General features: G+C 56.5%; 3 protein-coding genes across 4 annotated transcripts in view; 2 read left to right on the top strand and 1 right to left on the bottom strand.

Annotated features, from left to right (window-relative positions):
• LOC122373440 (dual specificity protein kinase CLK2-like) overlaps positions 1 to 13,411 on the top strand; it is a 40,594-nt gene extending 27,183 nt beyond the window's left edge. For both annotated transcript variants that reach the window (XM_043351508.1, XM_043351507.1), the window contains 9 exons: positions 2,079 to 2,145; positions 2,679 to 2,792; positions 3,671 to 3,761; positions 4,244 to 4,414; positions 6,039 to 6,168; positions 10,007 to 10,151; positions 10,968 to 11,073; positions 11,806 to 11,912; positions 12,504 to 13,411. In XM_043351508.1, coding sequence (XP_043207443.1) covers positions 2,079 to 2,145; positions 2,679 to 2,792; positions 3,671 to 3,761; positions 4,244 to 4,414; positions 6,039 to 6,168; positions 10,007 to 10,151; positions 10,968 to 11,073; positions 11,806 to 11,912; positions 12,504 to 12,576 — 1,004 coding nt within the window. In that variant the 3' untranslated portion in view covers positions 12,577 to 13,411. The remainder of the gene's footprint in view (positions 1 to 2,078; positions 2,146 to 2,678; positions 2,793 to 3,670; positions 3,762 to 4,243; positions 4,415 to 6,038; positions 6,169 to 10,006; positions 10,152 to 10,967; positions 11,074 to 11,805; positions 11,913 to 12,503) is intronic.
• On the top strand, positions 7,575 to 9,719 carry LOC122373441 (extensin-like). Its single transcript, XM_043351509.1, has one exon. It carries the CDS (start codon positions 7,806 to 7,808, stop codon positions 9,204 to 9,206), a length of 1,401 nt encoding a protein of 466 aa, XP_043207444.1. The 5' UTR covers positions 7,575 to 7,805; the 3' UTR covers positions 9,207 to 9,719.
• Positions 13,412 to 13,683: 272 nt separating the features above from the next.
• The window catches only part of LOC122373442 (adenylyl cyclase 78C-like), a 90,860-nt gene continuing 90,002 nt past the window's right edge, over positions 13,684 to 14,541 (bottom strand). Inside the window, exon 23 of the mRNA XM_043351510.1 lies at positions 13,684 to 14,117. Within this exon, the coding sequence (XP_043207445.1) occupies positions 14,017 to 14,117 (101 nt within the window). The 3' untranslated portion in view covers positions 13,684 to 14,016. The remainder of the gene's footprint in view (positions 14,118 to 14,541) is intronic.

Raw genomic sequence — 14,541 nt, 5'->3', positions numbered from 1 at the left:
GATAGTCATCCCGGCTGCACGCTCGCGGCTGAGCCTCGGTTAAATCGTTCTTTAGAGGAGAGATCCAGTGGCCCGCCGTGAGACGGGGCCTGGTGTTTTAATCTGGACCACCGGCCGTCTCCGTTCACCGTGACGAGCGCCGGTGGGACGCATCCCCAGACATCTGTCGGGCCTTTCCGCTGCGCTAATTGCCAGTGGGCAACGGTGTCGCCCCGTTATCCGCTCCATCGTCTCACCGATTCGATGACACGATGGGACGATGGGCGGGCGATGAGGCGGTTGGCGTCGATCCCCGCGGCTGATACCACTCTCACGCGCGGCCGGCTGCTCATCAACTGGAGGTGCCCGGCGGCCGGCCCGCGGTGTAATATCATCTCGCGGCCCGCTAACGGTCAACACCTGCAGAGGCAGCAGACGCTCGTGACCGGGCCGGGTCGGACGGGACTGACCGCTTGGCGGGCCAGACCGCTCCGATCGCCATGCAGATGAGCTGGGAGGCAGCCGATGCCGGCGGCGTCCCTTCTGTCTCAGCAGAGCCGGGAGCTCATACAGCGCCGATAGTGAGAAGAGGAGCTCAGCTCCGCCCCCCAGCAGACCGGCTCGTCTCGCCGGTCTGCTGGGGGGCGGAGCTGAGCTCCTCTTCTCACTATCGGCGCTGTATAAGGTATCACGGGCTCAGCAGCCGACCGGCCCGACCGCCCGTTCAGGGTCTGCAGGTGACCGGGTACAGCTCGGTACGGTGCAAAGTGCGCGTCGCCCAGACGATTCTATCGCGTCGTCCCGGCCGCTGTGGAGCCTGATGAACGTGTCGGACATGGTCTGCACGCGCTCTGCAGCTCCGAGACGCGGTGCTAAAGGGGTGGTCGAGGTCGTTCGTGGCCCCACAGTGGACAGATCCTCGAGTCGTGTGTCAGAGATGTCAGTCGTGGCGCCGTCCTGATGTCCTGATGAGTGCAAAGGGCCGTACTAACCTGTCAGTGGCCGTGGGTAGCACCGATTATGGTACTTAGGATCTGACGTTAGCTGATGTGATCAGCTGCGTGATTCGCGACCGACGAAACCTTTCTGGCGTGCCGACGGGCTCGCGCTCAGCTGACCTGAGTTCGTCGGTGTGACAAACGCTGCTCGCTATTTTGGCGACCGTCCCACCGCGACCGTTTCAGCTCCTCCCCGCCCGTCGACAGAAGTGTCGAGAGCCGCCCTTTGACCTCGGTCACGGGTAATAACGACCAGAGCCAGACATGGTCGTTTTCTGTGCGATCCCGACATAGTCCTACCTGCGAATAGTTAAAACTGAACCACCGAAAGAGTTACAATCCATCACCTGTCGAACCATGATCGTATAACCTTCGAATAGCTCATCACTTTGTCGTTACCCGTAGCGCGCCCGTGGAGGGAGCGCGTAATTACCTAATTCGCCATTTAGAGTCACCCTTCACACTTCAGTCGGAACTGTCGGAAATACATTCCGATCCTGATGATGTCTTCCCTATAATCGCCCACTTCCGCGCTCCGCCCAGCTGCGGCGTCCTCGAGGGAAGCGCGTCCGATGAGCGATGGCCGCCGCTCGCAGCGCGCAGTCCTGTTTACGGTCTCTGAAGATCAGCGCCCTGCTGTGTGGCCATGAGACGGGACGTAGTATCGCCGCCGGCCGGAGCTATAACACGCGCACATACCGAGCGATATCGCGACGCTGCCGAAGGCGCCGACCTCCCTGGAACGTTGAGTGTCTCCAGACGTGACCAGCGAGCTCCCCCAGCGGTACCGCTCTGCCACTCGTCTGTTGAGCGACCGAGTCCCTCCTGACGTCAGGCGTGCCGTTTGACGTCACGATACCTGACAGGACGCCCAGAAATGCCGCGCGGTCGAGCGGCGACTATATTCGGGTGCCCAGATGAGCTGACAACACGATCGTAAATCAATATGAGCCGTTGCATCAGGCTGGAGGCTATGAAGAGCGCCAGAATCTACACATGGATTGATCCATGTGTTGCGGGCACCGTAAAAGGAATGTTGACTTGTTGCCAACGACTGTCTCGTGTTTTCCCAGCTCTAACTTGGTTTCTCTTTCGTTGCAGATCGCATCATGTCCACGCTCGGCGAAGGCACGTTCGGAAAGGTCGTCAAAGTCAAGGACCTTGAGAGGTAAGATATGGCGCCTGTTTTCTTCCTGTCGCGCTTTGTTTACACCGGTAGCGTGAATATGAGCTCAGAGAGCTGTTTCGGGGACCGCGGACCGGCGCTGTTGCACGCTCGTTGCAGCTGCAAAGGGTGGTCGACTCACGCAGTCGGCCATTGGAGCCGTGGGTCGACCGTCCAGCCCACCTCTCCGCTGACCAGGGCTGACTCGGCACCGCCGACCGCCGCGCCGTATTTGCCTTGGCTCGCTCCCGCGGTGGTCCGCGCTGGTCGTATCACCGTCAGAATACGACCACCGACGGCCGCTAGCTCGTACCTCACTGTCCCCTGTATCGCCAGTACCAATGGAATCCTGCGGCAGCCTCTGGAGCCACCTCTGCGAGTGGTGCATACCAATAACCCACGACGTCGAATGACCGTCACTTTTTACCCCCACTGCCCCTCCGTGCAGTCATTTAGGGTCCTGTTGTCCGGGTGGGCCTTTCACTGCTGGAGCGCTCTTAGATGTGCGTTACTGAGTCTTGTGCGTTCGTTTGCAGGGATGACACGATCGCTCTCAAGATCATCAAGAACGTTGAGAAGTACCGGGAAGCCGCCAAACTTGAGATCAACGTTCTGGAAAAGCTCAACGAGAAAGACCCGCAGGGTAAAAAGTAAGTTGGGCGAAGTGACGTTCGTGCAATTTGCTCGTGCAACGCTCATGCGTTAAGTAATTAGTAAAACACAATTGACACTGACTTCGGTGGGGTGCTGAGAGGTGTAACGATCCAACGGCCATTTACATAAGCCGGGCTCATTTAATGGCGTCACGAGTCGACACTAGACCGTGCGCGAGTCGTGACTCGGAGTCAGTACGGCGACTCCGGTCGTGGTAGCGTGCTCCGTGCGCGTGGTGTGTGTTTGTGTGTTAGTTAACAAAGACGGCACGGGTGCTTTGTTCTTGGCTGGAGTCAAAACACAATTCTCCGGCGGCAGTGCGAGTAATCTCGGTCCGATCAGGCGTCTGGTGCCATCCCAGCGGAGGCGGGCGTCCATTTAGTGCCCTTGGCGGACACGAAATGGCCAGGAAGCGACCCGCGCGCCTCTCCAGCCTTGAGCCGAGCGGCGGCAAAAAAGTCGCGCAATCGAACTCGTAAAAGCCGTTTACGGAAGTGGGATGGACGTGCCTGCACTGCGGCGGTCGGCCGGCAGCGCTCGCGGCGGTCCGATATCGTGTGACAGCGACAGCGGACGGCTGTCAGAGTCCCGTGTGCACGGAGTCGACCCGAGACCTCCCTCTGCCGGCGAGACCGGCGGGATAGCCAGGGCAGCTCAGCGAGAAAGGTCTGGGCGGGTCCTCTCCTATCCACTTTATGTCTGGTTAAACAATGGTCCGTAGGTTTTTATCGAGTCTACTCGCTGTTAACGGACCGGTCCGTGCAGCTACAGTCGACACCAAGTCTATCGTGTGTGTTTAATTTGATTGGTTTCCGCGCTGTTGCCCGTATGATGGGCGATCGAACTAACGACGATGTCCTTTGTTTCTTCGCAGCCTTTGCGTGCAGATGCTGGACTGGTTCGACTACCACGGACACATCTGTATCGCCTTCGAGATGCTCGGTCTCAGCGTGTTCGACTTCCTGGTGAGTGTCGTCAGTCGTCACCATGACACGCCCGACACATCTGACAAAGCTGACAGATATGCAAGACACCCAACACAGCTCACATCGAGTCGAGTCGGCGACGCCCATTCTCAGACAAACCGGAAACTTATCAGCAATCGACGCCCAGCAGCTGGCGCTTATTTCCATAGCACGATTAGCGTCGGAGGATTTAATTTGAATTCAAACGTACTCATGTTACCGCTAGAGACTTGAAGCCACCTCGAAGCCGACTTGAACTGTATGCGTGTCCACAAAGACAATAAGTTGCGTGCGTACTGCTTATCGTTCAGTTCAGGCTGTGAATTCTTACCGACAAAAGAACATCTTGAAACTGGAGGTCGCGATGGTTATCGGCGGGGCGCTACAATGCACTTGTCCCATTTACCGCGCGCTCCAAGGCCGGTCCCGCGTGACGCGCCGCGCCGCTCCTCCGCTGACTCTCCCCTCCCCTCGCCCCGCAGAAGGAGAACAACTACCAGCCATACCCGCTGGATCAGGTGCGTCACATCGGCTACCAGCTCTGCCACTCGGTCAGCTTCATGCACGCCACCAAGCTGACACACACCGACCTGAAGCCCGAGAACATCCTGTTCGTCAGCTCCGACTACGACATCGAGTACAACCCCAAAAAGGTATGTGACGACGTGGCGTAAAATATCTCCGGACGCAACGTTTATTGCGCACCGGTTACCAAATACCGTTCGGAATAGTTGGCGATAGTTGTCAAATTTATTACGTTCGAAGTTACGAAGGTCATTCTCAAGTTGGCATAACGCAGCTGTTATCAAGTCGTTCATACGCTCTGTCTAAATGATTAGTTTCTGTTTCTTGGGATTGTGTTCTCCCGAGTCGGTCAGAAGGGCAGGCGAGCAGACGGCCCGACAGACAGAGCAGGGCCACTGCTCACGTAAACACTGTTTTGCCGACAACAAAACAGGGGCGCGGCCATTGTTCCTTGTGCAGCGCCGCGAGACGAATGAATTGCACGTTAGTTAGTCTCGCTTACGTGGACGCTGTCGGACGCAGCTTCCATTCTTTGTGCTCGCCAACAACAAATCAACATTTTCGCCAAGGTCGCCGAGCAAACGTTTTGAATACAAACCCTCGTAACTTTGAGACCAGCAGGTTATACTCCTGAAGGAGACTTGGAGCCACGTTTCTTCCGCCTAGGCTCACCAATGCATGCGCTAGGTCGAATGCTAGCTTTGTTTCCCACTAGAGGTGGCAAAATGTGGACCCGAGGACCCGGTCCAAAGAACCAGTCTGGACCCATATGGGTCCAGACCGGTTCCTGGGAATTTTCTGACGGGTCCAACTGGGTCCTACCATAAACTATATATCTTGCACACTACACATTATTGCAAAATATGAAGTGAATGAAGTGAATGTTTCTTTACACACAGTAGCTCATGAGCATTCCCAGTGGAAAAAAGGTTGTTTTACATTATGCCACTTATGATACCTACCTACAAATAAAACAACCTGCGGTTATTTGTATTAATTGACTTTTGGGGAACGGGTCCAAATGGTTCCGATTCCAACTTAGACCGGGTCCAACTGGTTCCACAAATGTCCAGTCGGGTCTGGTTCGAGTCTGGTTCCCAAAATTTTCATCTTTTGCCACCTCTATTTCCCACCGTAGGATGGCGAGTGTTCACAGTAGCACCCTGCTGTGCACAGCATATAAGTACAGGTCCCGCGAGATTAAGCGGTAGGTTTTGCACTTTACATTTCCGGTTATATCTCAGAAACTAATCGATCTACGATGAAGCCATTTTACACGATCATGGCCGGCTTGTTACCCAACAAGTCGATCGCATCTTCAACACTTAAAAGCTTAAGACGACGAAGATATAGCCTGAAGTACACTAAATTTTCTAGGTGCAAAACCTACCGCTAAAACCCGCGAGACCTGTACATGCTGGCCATTAGTGATCCGAACATCACATGACCCACGGTGGACCGGCCGAACCGACCGAAGCGATCCTGGCGGCGAGAGAGCAAAGCGTGGCCTCTCAGTTTGGAGTCTGCTGGATAAATACTGATGAGAAATGAAGAGCCGACCATGGTGTAGACCCCTTAACGACGTCCACATAATCGGTAGACATGATACGTGGTAGGTCGGTAGCTTAGTCTACATGTGGTTGCTTCAGACCTGGCCTTATAATACAGTGTGTTGACCGGGGTATTTAGGTATCCTTTTGTATGATACCATGTATGTATTACTGACAGAATGTCTATCGCCTGTGTTCACAGAAGCGGGACCTGCGCGTGGTCAAGGATTCAGAGATCCGTCTGATTGATTTCGGGAGTGCCACCTTCGACCACGAGCACCACAGTACAGTGGTGTCGACTCGCCACTACCGGGCGCCCGAGGTGCTGCTTGGTGAGTACCCTTCCCTGAGGATGACCTCTGTGACCCACGTGATCCCTGACCGGGCTCCATCTCAGGGCTGGGTCATCTCCGGCACCCCGCAACACGGCGCTGTTAGACAAGCGTCGGCTATCGTGTGGAAGTAGAGGAGAGGCGATTGGAACACAGGCTTGAAGTGGACAGTTGCTTCTGTAGATCAGTTTCATAGCCGCTGACGACAAGACAGATCAGTGAGCTCACGGATGGCACTGATAGCACAAAGTCAACACGGCGATTTCGGAGTGATCGCGATAGTCAATCCAGCCAGGAGCTCTCGAATCTACTCACTGCTCGCTGTTTTATCGTGTGATTCATTCAGTAAACGATGTCTTATCTGGCACTTACATCGACTGAGTCATTTTATGTGAGCAAGTTGTCTGCAATGTATTATGAGTAATCGTGCCTACACATTTGATGCAAGAGAAATTTTGAAGACTTTCACTGTCATAATTGACAGATTAACACTGCGCTTGTTTCTGATGAGGATTGCTCAAGAGACTCAAGGGGAATTAAAACTGACGGAGAGCTCGTGAACGGCGTAAAAGACTGTGTCGACCATAATCGCCACCTCAGCGCGGCTCGATTATGACGTAAATGGGCGCAAAATGACCTAAGTAGTCGGCGCGCCCTAAAGCCCCAATTAACAAACAAACAAGATTATGACGTAAATTAGACAAACCACCGGCTAATGAGCCCTGCGGAGAGAGCTGGTGCAGGAGATCGTCTCTCACACTGCCTCCAGCCCTCACGACACGCGGTGGCCCGAGGAGAGCACCCAAACACTGTCGTGCACCCGTCGGCGGCTGCATGCCGAGCCTCACGCGTGAGAGAAAGCCCTCGGTGCGGCGGGTCGGCTGACGGGGCGACTTTTCCGCACCGTAGTATCGACTGAGGGGAGGCCGGCGCTATGCCGCTAATGATGGACAGTGCGATGCGCGGTGCTGGTCTGCAGGGTCGGATCGGACCACTCCCTGCCCCCGAGGCGCAGATACCGTTTCACTGGGACGCCACCCGCGCCGTCACCCCACCTTAGATCGGTTGGGCTGGTTGCTCGGCCCTGGTCCTGGTCCGGGCAGCGGAATTCACGAAAGTCAGTCTTGAATCACGATCGGGTCACTCAATGCGAATCCCTACTCAACAGCGAAATATAGATTTCCAGACGCCATAGTTAACACTTTTTGTACATTAGTCTACTTTGACATATTTGCGCCAGGCAGCTATCAGTGTGGATTCCTACTGTCTGTTCTGGCCAGTCCCTAGGAACATGCCGCCGCCACATCCCTCAATATCATACCAGAACGTCCCGCCGCTGACCGCCCAAGTTCTGCTCGAACCGCGGCTCCCGGTCGGTCCCGGCTATCGGTGGGACGTCCGCCGGAACGGCACCGACACGTGTTTTCCTCCGGCGGCCGCGGGCGACGTCACGTGATCCACTGTGACGGTCCTGCTACAGAGAACGGCGACATCACGTGACTGCGGTGGTCAGTGACTGTGCTAGTCACGTGGCCTTCGGAGCCGTTATCGCCTGTGTCGCCGGCGGCGCTGCACATTGTCTAAGACTACTCAGTAGTGTGTGCAGTGTCGATCGGAGGACACAGCGACGACTCGCCATGGACGGTGCCAACATCGTGGAGCGCATGAAGCAGCGCTTCGAGCAGCTGGACCACCGCGCTGCTGAGGAGCAGATACCACCGTCCCGTAACCGGCTCGGTCATCCGCAGCACGGGCAACAGCACGATCAGCATCGCCAACAGCACAGCCAGCAGCGTCAGCCGGCTGTGCTGGGCTCTAGAGGCCTCACCAAGCCGCCACCACCGCCCGTGCCACAGACGAAGGGAGTCTTCAGGCCTGTGAAACCTACTGAGGCGCCCCCTTCAAAGTCTGTGCCTGTACCGCCGCGGTCTCCGGTGCCTGCAAGGTCTCCTGCACTGGGCCACGTGCCCATACCTTCGCGGTCGCCGGTGCATACAAGATCTCCGGTTGCAGGTCATGTGGCTGCTCCTTCGCGGTCCCCGGTACCTCCAAGGTCGCCTGTACCTCCAAGATCCCCTGTAGCTCCAAGGTCCCCTGTACCTTCAAGGTCTCCGGTACCTTCAAGGTCTCCAGTGCCGCCCTCTGTGCCGGTTCATGTGAATACCTCCACTCTTGAGCCACAGAACATATACAACGAGCCCACCGAGGAAGGGACTGAACCTCACGACATGCCAGAAATGACCACATCGGTTGGAGTTGCGACCCAGCACACTGTGCATGAGCCGGATGAAGACATATATTGTGTTCCAGCGGAGGAAATCGGAGGGGAATATGCGAACTCGTTTGCCCAGCCTGATGGGCAGCCCGGATACGTTGGAGCGGCAGATGAGTTCTTCTCAGATTCAGAGGAGTGGACGGATTACAGTGACGACTTCGAAGAGGAGCCTGTTCCAGAGCCGCAGCCACATCAGCAGCAGCTCGCTCCCGAGCCGCCACCGCCTCCTTCCTCCTTGCCACCACTGCCGCCGTCCCGGGCACCTCCGTCCGGTCTGGGGGCTCCTCCCCTATTACCGGGACGGCTACCACCCGCCAGTATCGCCTCTAGGCCACTTCCGCCGCCACCAGTATCTCCACCACTGAAACCGCCTTCACCACCCCTGCGGCCGCCAGCATCCGCCACCAACCAGCCAGGGACTCCTCCAGCTCTAACAATCAGCTCGCACGGCTGGTTCCACCCAGTCGACCGAGCCGCCGCGAGGACCCTGCTCGAGCACGCTGGCGACGGGTCGTTCCTGGTGCGTCCCACCCGACGTGGCGGTGCAACGACGCCTTACGCCCTGACGCTGCGTCACGCTGGACGGGAAGTGAACCTGATCGTACGCCAGAGACCGGACGGGCGGTACGCACTGGGCTCAGAGAAACCAGAGGAAGTCAGCTTCGGCTCTGTGGAGGAGATGATTGGGCACCATCAGAGGGAGCCCCTGGCTCTGGCCGACGGGTCGCTCGTTTGCCTCGGTCGGTACCCGGGCCAAGAGTGACCTGCGCGGGCCAGGGTGACCTGCGAGACGTCTGGTGGCCGTCGCGCGAACTGAAGTCCGGAAAGGAATGCCCGCAGTGTGTGTGATAGGAATCGAGTGCTGCGAATGTAGAGTGCTGATGAAACGATAGACAGCTTGGTTTTGTCGCGTGATGGTGACTGCACTGTGCAAGACTGGATATGCGTGTGTGAACGTGTGAGGCGAAGCTGAGAGTTTGCACACAACCGAAGGCTGTGAAAAAGTCTGCATTGTTCTTGTTCGGAATAACAAGTCAGTAAAAGGTGACTGCTACAAACAAGGACGCTTAATAAGATTTACTGCGCTTTGTGCAGTGATTATAGCGGACTCTTCTCCATATTTGGTCGTGCCGTGAGCCGGTTGCCGTTATAGCGCTGCCGGACGTTGGTCCGTCTGTTCACCCCTCCCAGACTGTCTTACCGGATCTTACACAAACGTTCGTCCGTGTTGCTTGTTTAACGGCGGACCCTGACATCGCATGACCGCGCCGTCCCAGAGCTCCCAGCCAGGTTAGCGATGAGCACCGATGACCAAGTGCTGATATCATTAATACCAGCGGCTAGATTTGACCTGCAGCGCCGGCGACCGCCACAGACGATGTGCTTCTTTACCCTTTTTTAGATGAACTGCACTAATTTCCTTCGTCGGCAAAACAGCACGAAACATAATTTGCAGGGATTCGATATAACTCGTAGTGATCATGTTCGTCACCGTCGTGTTTTAATGAATCTTCGTCTTTGTTACCTATCGCTAATGCTGACGTTTATCTCTGTCCATTTCAGAGCTGGGCTGGTCGCAAACTTGTGACGTCTGGAGCATTGGCTGCATCCTGTTCGAGCTCTACCTGGGCTTCACTCTGTTCCAGACCCACGACAACCGCGAACATCTGGCCATGATGGAGCGCATCCTCGGCCCGGTGCCGTACAGGTGAGCAACCACCACACATCGCCGGCAGCGCACGGGTGCCGTGCATGTGAATTTAAATTGAGTCGCTGTAGTTTGAGTGCCGTGGTTGGCGTTGGTCCCACTGAGGTAGCCGCGTCGTGACGGGCGGGAGCGAGCAGCGGGTGGCGGTTATACGAGCGTCCGAGCGAACTCGGCTGCCGAATGCTCCGATCGGGCGATACAGGCTCATGTCGGCGAGCAGCCGCCCCAACTGGTCTTTGCATGTCAGATTATGCAGCCATTTTTATACCGCGGGCGCTGTTGCCATCGGGGAAGGCGGGGGTTGGATTTTTGCGGCTGCAGCCGCGGTGTTGTTTTGGCGACTGGTCAGCCGCACGTGTGCCGTGCAAATCCAACAAAGCCGGCCGGGGCCGGCCGTTGCATGGTAGCGCGGGATCAGTCTCGGCCTAAGTAGCTCTAGTTCGTGCCCTGGTGGTGGGTTTCTTTGGCACTGCCCGGCGCCAGCGCGATCGCCGATCCTGTTCTAATTGTCATTCTGCGGACGCGATTGAGTGCGTTGCGTGCGGCGCACCTCTCAGCGTCAAGTGCTGATCGCTGTTCAAAGCTCGCGTTAGCGAGAGAGCCCGGTCGTGAACAGCTCGATCACGCTGCCGCCGATCGCTTCATGTCCAATAAAAGCGGCGCGCGCGGGGCGGCGCGGCCCGGTGCAGTCACGCGGCGGCTGACCCGGACAGGGAGGTTACCGAGATTCGTCGTGGGACCGCCGTCCACCGTGGGAGAGTGAGTGCGACCGCCGCGACTTTCTCCTGACCCCAGCCCACCCCGCCTCTGTTGCAGGATGAGTCAAAAGACGAAAACCAAGTACTTCTACCGCGGCCGACTGGACTGGGACGAGAAGACCTCTGCGGCCCGCTACGTCCGGGAAAACTGCAAACCCCTAAAGGTGAGCAGCTGACGTCACGGCTTTCCGCCGCCCTGTCGCCTTCAGGGTTTACCAAAACGGCCGGCAACGGTAGTTCGACACGGCATCGTATTTTTTGTCGGCTATAAAGCACGCCGATTAATGGTGATCTCACTTTCAGTTAATGCTAAATCGTGACATTGAAATATTGAAGGGCAGGTCCGCTTGAAAACCACACGAAGCGCGGAAACTGCATGCAAACATATAAACGATTTCCTGAACTAAGGGCACTGGACACTTGGACATCGAACAACGTGGGTTGATTATATAATCACCAAAAGACATATCACAGACAAACAGGGCTTATGTTTTATGTTCGCTTTTTTTTGCCGGTCTGTCGTACCGTCACGGTCACGGCTAGGGAATCCATCCCTGTTCTTTGTGTTGTTTTGGTATTCACTGTCCACTCAGGGACTGACTAAAGCCGGTGTTTATCCGTGTTGACTGAAAGTTCCGCCGTTTGTGGGGAACGCTTACCGATGGCTTTATTAGAGCCCGCTACCGCCTGGAGTCCGTCCAAACACGGAAGGTCTCTCTGACATGTCTGCTGATTACTGAGACCAGACACAGACCGGGTACAAACACTGACTCAGCGCCATGCGGTGACAGCGGTCACACTCGTGATCACGGGTCATAGGTCGTAGGTCGTGCCCGGGCGCCGGGTCAGCGCCCTTCCCGTCTCACACGTGTCTGACTGTGTTCTCTGGTTCACAGCGCTACATGCAGTCGAGTGACGTGGAGCACGCCCAACTGTTTGATCTCATCCAAAGGATGCTCGAGTACGAGCCCACTCAGCGCATCAGCCTGCGGGACGCACTCAGGTAAGGAGATGAAACAGCATGCGTATTATAGGAGTTGTAGAAAGAGTTGAGAGATAAACGGAGGCATCGTGCATTTTAGTTGGAAAGAGAAAATACCTTTGCCTTGGGCTCAGAATGAAAAAGGAGCTTCAGTCTAAAGAAATACTAGTGCTTAGCTTTGTGTAATCTACCGACCAGCACGGTGTATCGGTAAATACTCGTCCGGCGTGTCAACATGAAAGAGAGAACCCGTGTTATAACCGCCGACTTAGGTCACTTTCACTAGCCGATGTCCACTCCGAGGTCTCGGCTCAGCCGGACGAGTGTGAGTCGCTCCGTCGCACACACGGGAGCCACTATGAACCTTATTTATGGACCTCCAATCAAATGCGCATTATGCATGCCGCACTATTGCATTACGGCTTCTGGACATGCCACCCGCTAATGCGGTCATATAGACGGGCCGGCATTTATTCATGAGCATGTGGCGCCGGGTCGCGGTGGCAGTTCGCCCCTGACAGGGGTCACGTCCCGTGTTTGGGTCTCACGTGCTCTCAACACCTGATGTTTCAGCGCAGACATCCTTTAACCGAACCGTTCTCTCTCTTACAGACATCCGTTCTTCCGCAAGCTGTCGCAGTCGTCCGACGCCAGCCACGACCGCAGTCTCAGCCTGTCGCGGTGAAACGCGGCGCTGTGCGCGCTCAGAAAGCTGTGACTCTCGTGTGCCGCATCGCTGCGGCTGACGGAGCTGCGCGCCCCGGCCGGTCGGGGTCGGGTCAGGTCGGGGCAGGTCAGGTCAGGTCAGACCAGGCCGGCCTACCATGAGAGGCTGTGTGAGCGACGCGGCGGGACAGCCGTGAGACGCGCCCGCTACAGTCCAGACCCGGCCGCCGCTGACGCAGAAGACGCGTCCGAACCCGGCCGGAGCCCGTGGGACGCGCGCCAGGCGGCCGGTCCGCCCATCTCGAGCTCGGAGCTCCTTGTGATCCAACAGTGTAGTCATGAACTGCAGTGCCGGCTCGCCCAGTGCGCCCGGGCGGGCCTGTGTATGTGTCTGTGGCCGCCACCGGGACAGATGTGGCATTAGTGATGTGTGCGCCGGACCGATGTGATCTACGGTCTCGAAGTTTGTGACTTTCATACAGCCGGCCCCGTGTTAACATGAAGTGACCCAGAGCGTTCCGGCCGGCACCGCGCGCCGGACAGGGGAGACGCGCGCGGCCAGCCGGGACGCGCCTAACCGGTGTACGGATAGCTTAGATCCAATGCAACACTCTGATTATTTATGATCGACTAACCGCGGCGGGCGCGCGGTCGGCGGCGGCACGTGTATCACGTGGCGCACGTGCCCCGTGCCGGCGCCGTCTGCCTTCGGTCGGCGCCGAGTGTCCCTGCGCCCCGGGCCACCGGAGCCGGGACAGCCCGCCTTCTAACTCGTGTCAGGTGCCTCGTGGAGCGCGTGCGTGTGCGTGTGTGATAAGGTCGGTGCTGAATTTCTACAATATACCTACCACTTACATCGTTGTTATATGCGTGCTAAATGGTCGGTTAAAACTACGGGAGCATCTCAATTTAGCTAAGTACGTGTACACATAAGATCAGATGCGATCGGTCGGGGATCAGAATGCGGCATACCGTGTTCCACTCAAGAAACTAACCCTCAACTTTCATCACCACGGTTAACGAAATAATTTGCACTCACTAAACAATATTTGCATAAGTATTACGTAACCATCTGGTGACTATTGGCACTGCATTTCTCACAAGTTACACCCGACCCATAAAGACATTTCTCACAAATAGATATTTATTATTACACAATGAGGGCGACGATACGCCGATGGCAGCGGCGCAGCGGTACAAAGGGTGCGGTCCCGGCGCCCTCTCGGGGGAGTTTTCCACCTCTGAGGGCACAGGGCACCGCCGAGGCAGGATACGGGTCGACCGCCGCCGCCAAAGCCGGACACCTTGCTTCTGATGACGGTGGTCCTGATGACTATTTCGCCGTCTTCCGATGAGGCTGCTGTGTGGACAATTTGACCCGTTTGGCGAGGGACGGTGGTGTCTGCTCCTGGCGGGCGGCGGTGACTGTGCAGGCGGGGGTGGGGCGGGCGGATCCGCCTCACAACACTGGACTGCCCGGGGCCGAGGCAGTGCCGCCGGGTGCCAGCGTCGGTGGTCTTCGACGGGTCTGAAATGACCTCTTCTGCTGGCGACGAGACACTGCGAACAGTACGGCACGTTCAGACACCCTGTTCTGTCCGTCCTGACCTGACCGACCCGGCCAGGTTAGGACAAGAAAGTCTGATTCACTATTTTCAGTCCACTGAATGGAGAGAAAAGACACCACCACTACAATCTGGAGCCGCTGCCGCACACAACCTCGGAACATGAACGTAGAAACAGCCGCGGCCCAACAGGTTACAGAAATAACACACAATCACGCGCCAGTGAGAATAAAACTCTCACATAGACGGATCATACAGAGATATGGCGCGTTTGTTCACGTCAGGTACGATGCACAATGACTAGCTCACTGCAGTGTTTAGCAAAATTACGGCTTTTTAGATCCATAGTATGCCATCCTAGTATGCAGCATCATATCATTACTTAACATGGCACCCGTTGACAAAAGTACACATACAGC

Source organism: Amphibalanus amphitrite, unplaced genomic scaffold (assembly GCF_019059575.1).
Source record: "Amphibalanus amphitrite isolate SeventyFive unplaced genomic scaffold, NRLGWU_Aamphi_draft 001496F_arrow, whole genome shotgun sequence".
NCBI classification, from domain to species: Eukaryota; Metazoa; Arthropoda; class Thecostraca; order Balanomorpha; family Balanidae; genus Amphibalanus; species Amphibalanus amphitrite.
The sequence above is the reverse complement of the archived record's forward strand: the minus strand, read 5'-3'. Positions and strand labels throughout refer to the sequence as shown.

Bases quoted from the DNA above. Each gene is read 5' to 3' on its own strand.
- LOC122373441 (XM_043351509.1), top strand. From the start codon at position 7,806: ATGGACGGTGCCAACATCGTGGAGCGCATGAAGCAGCGCTTCGAGCAG.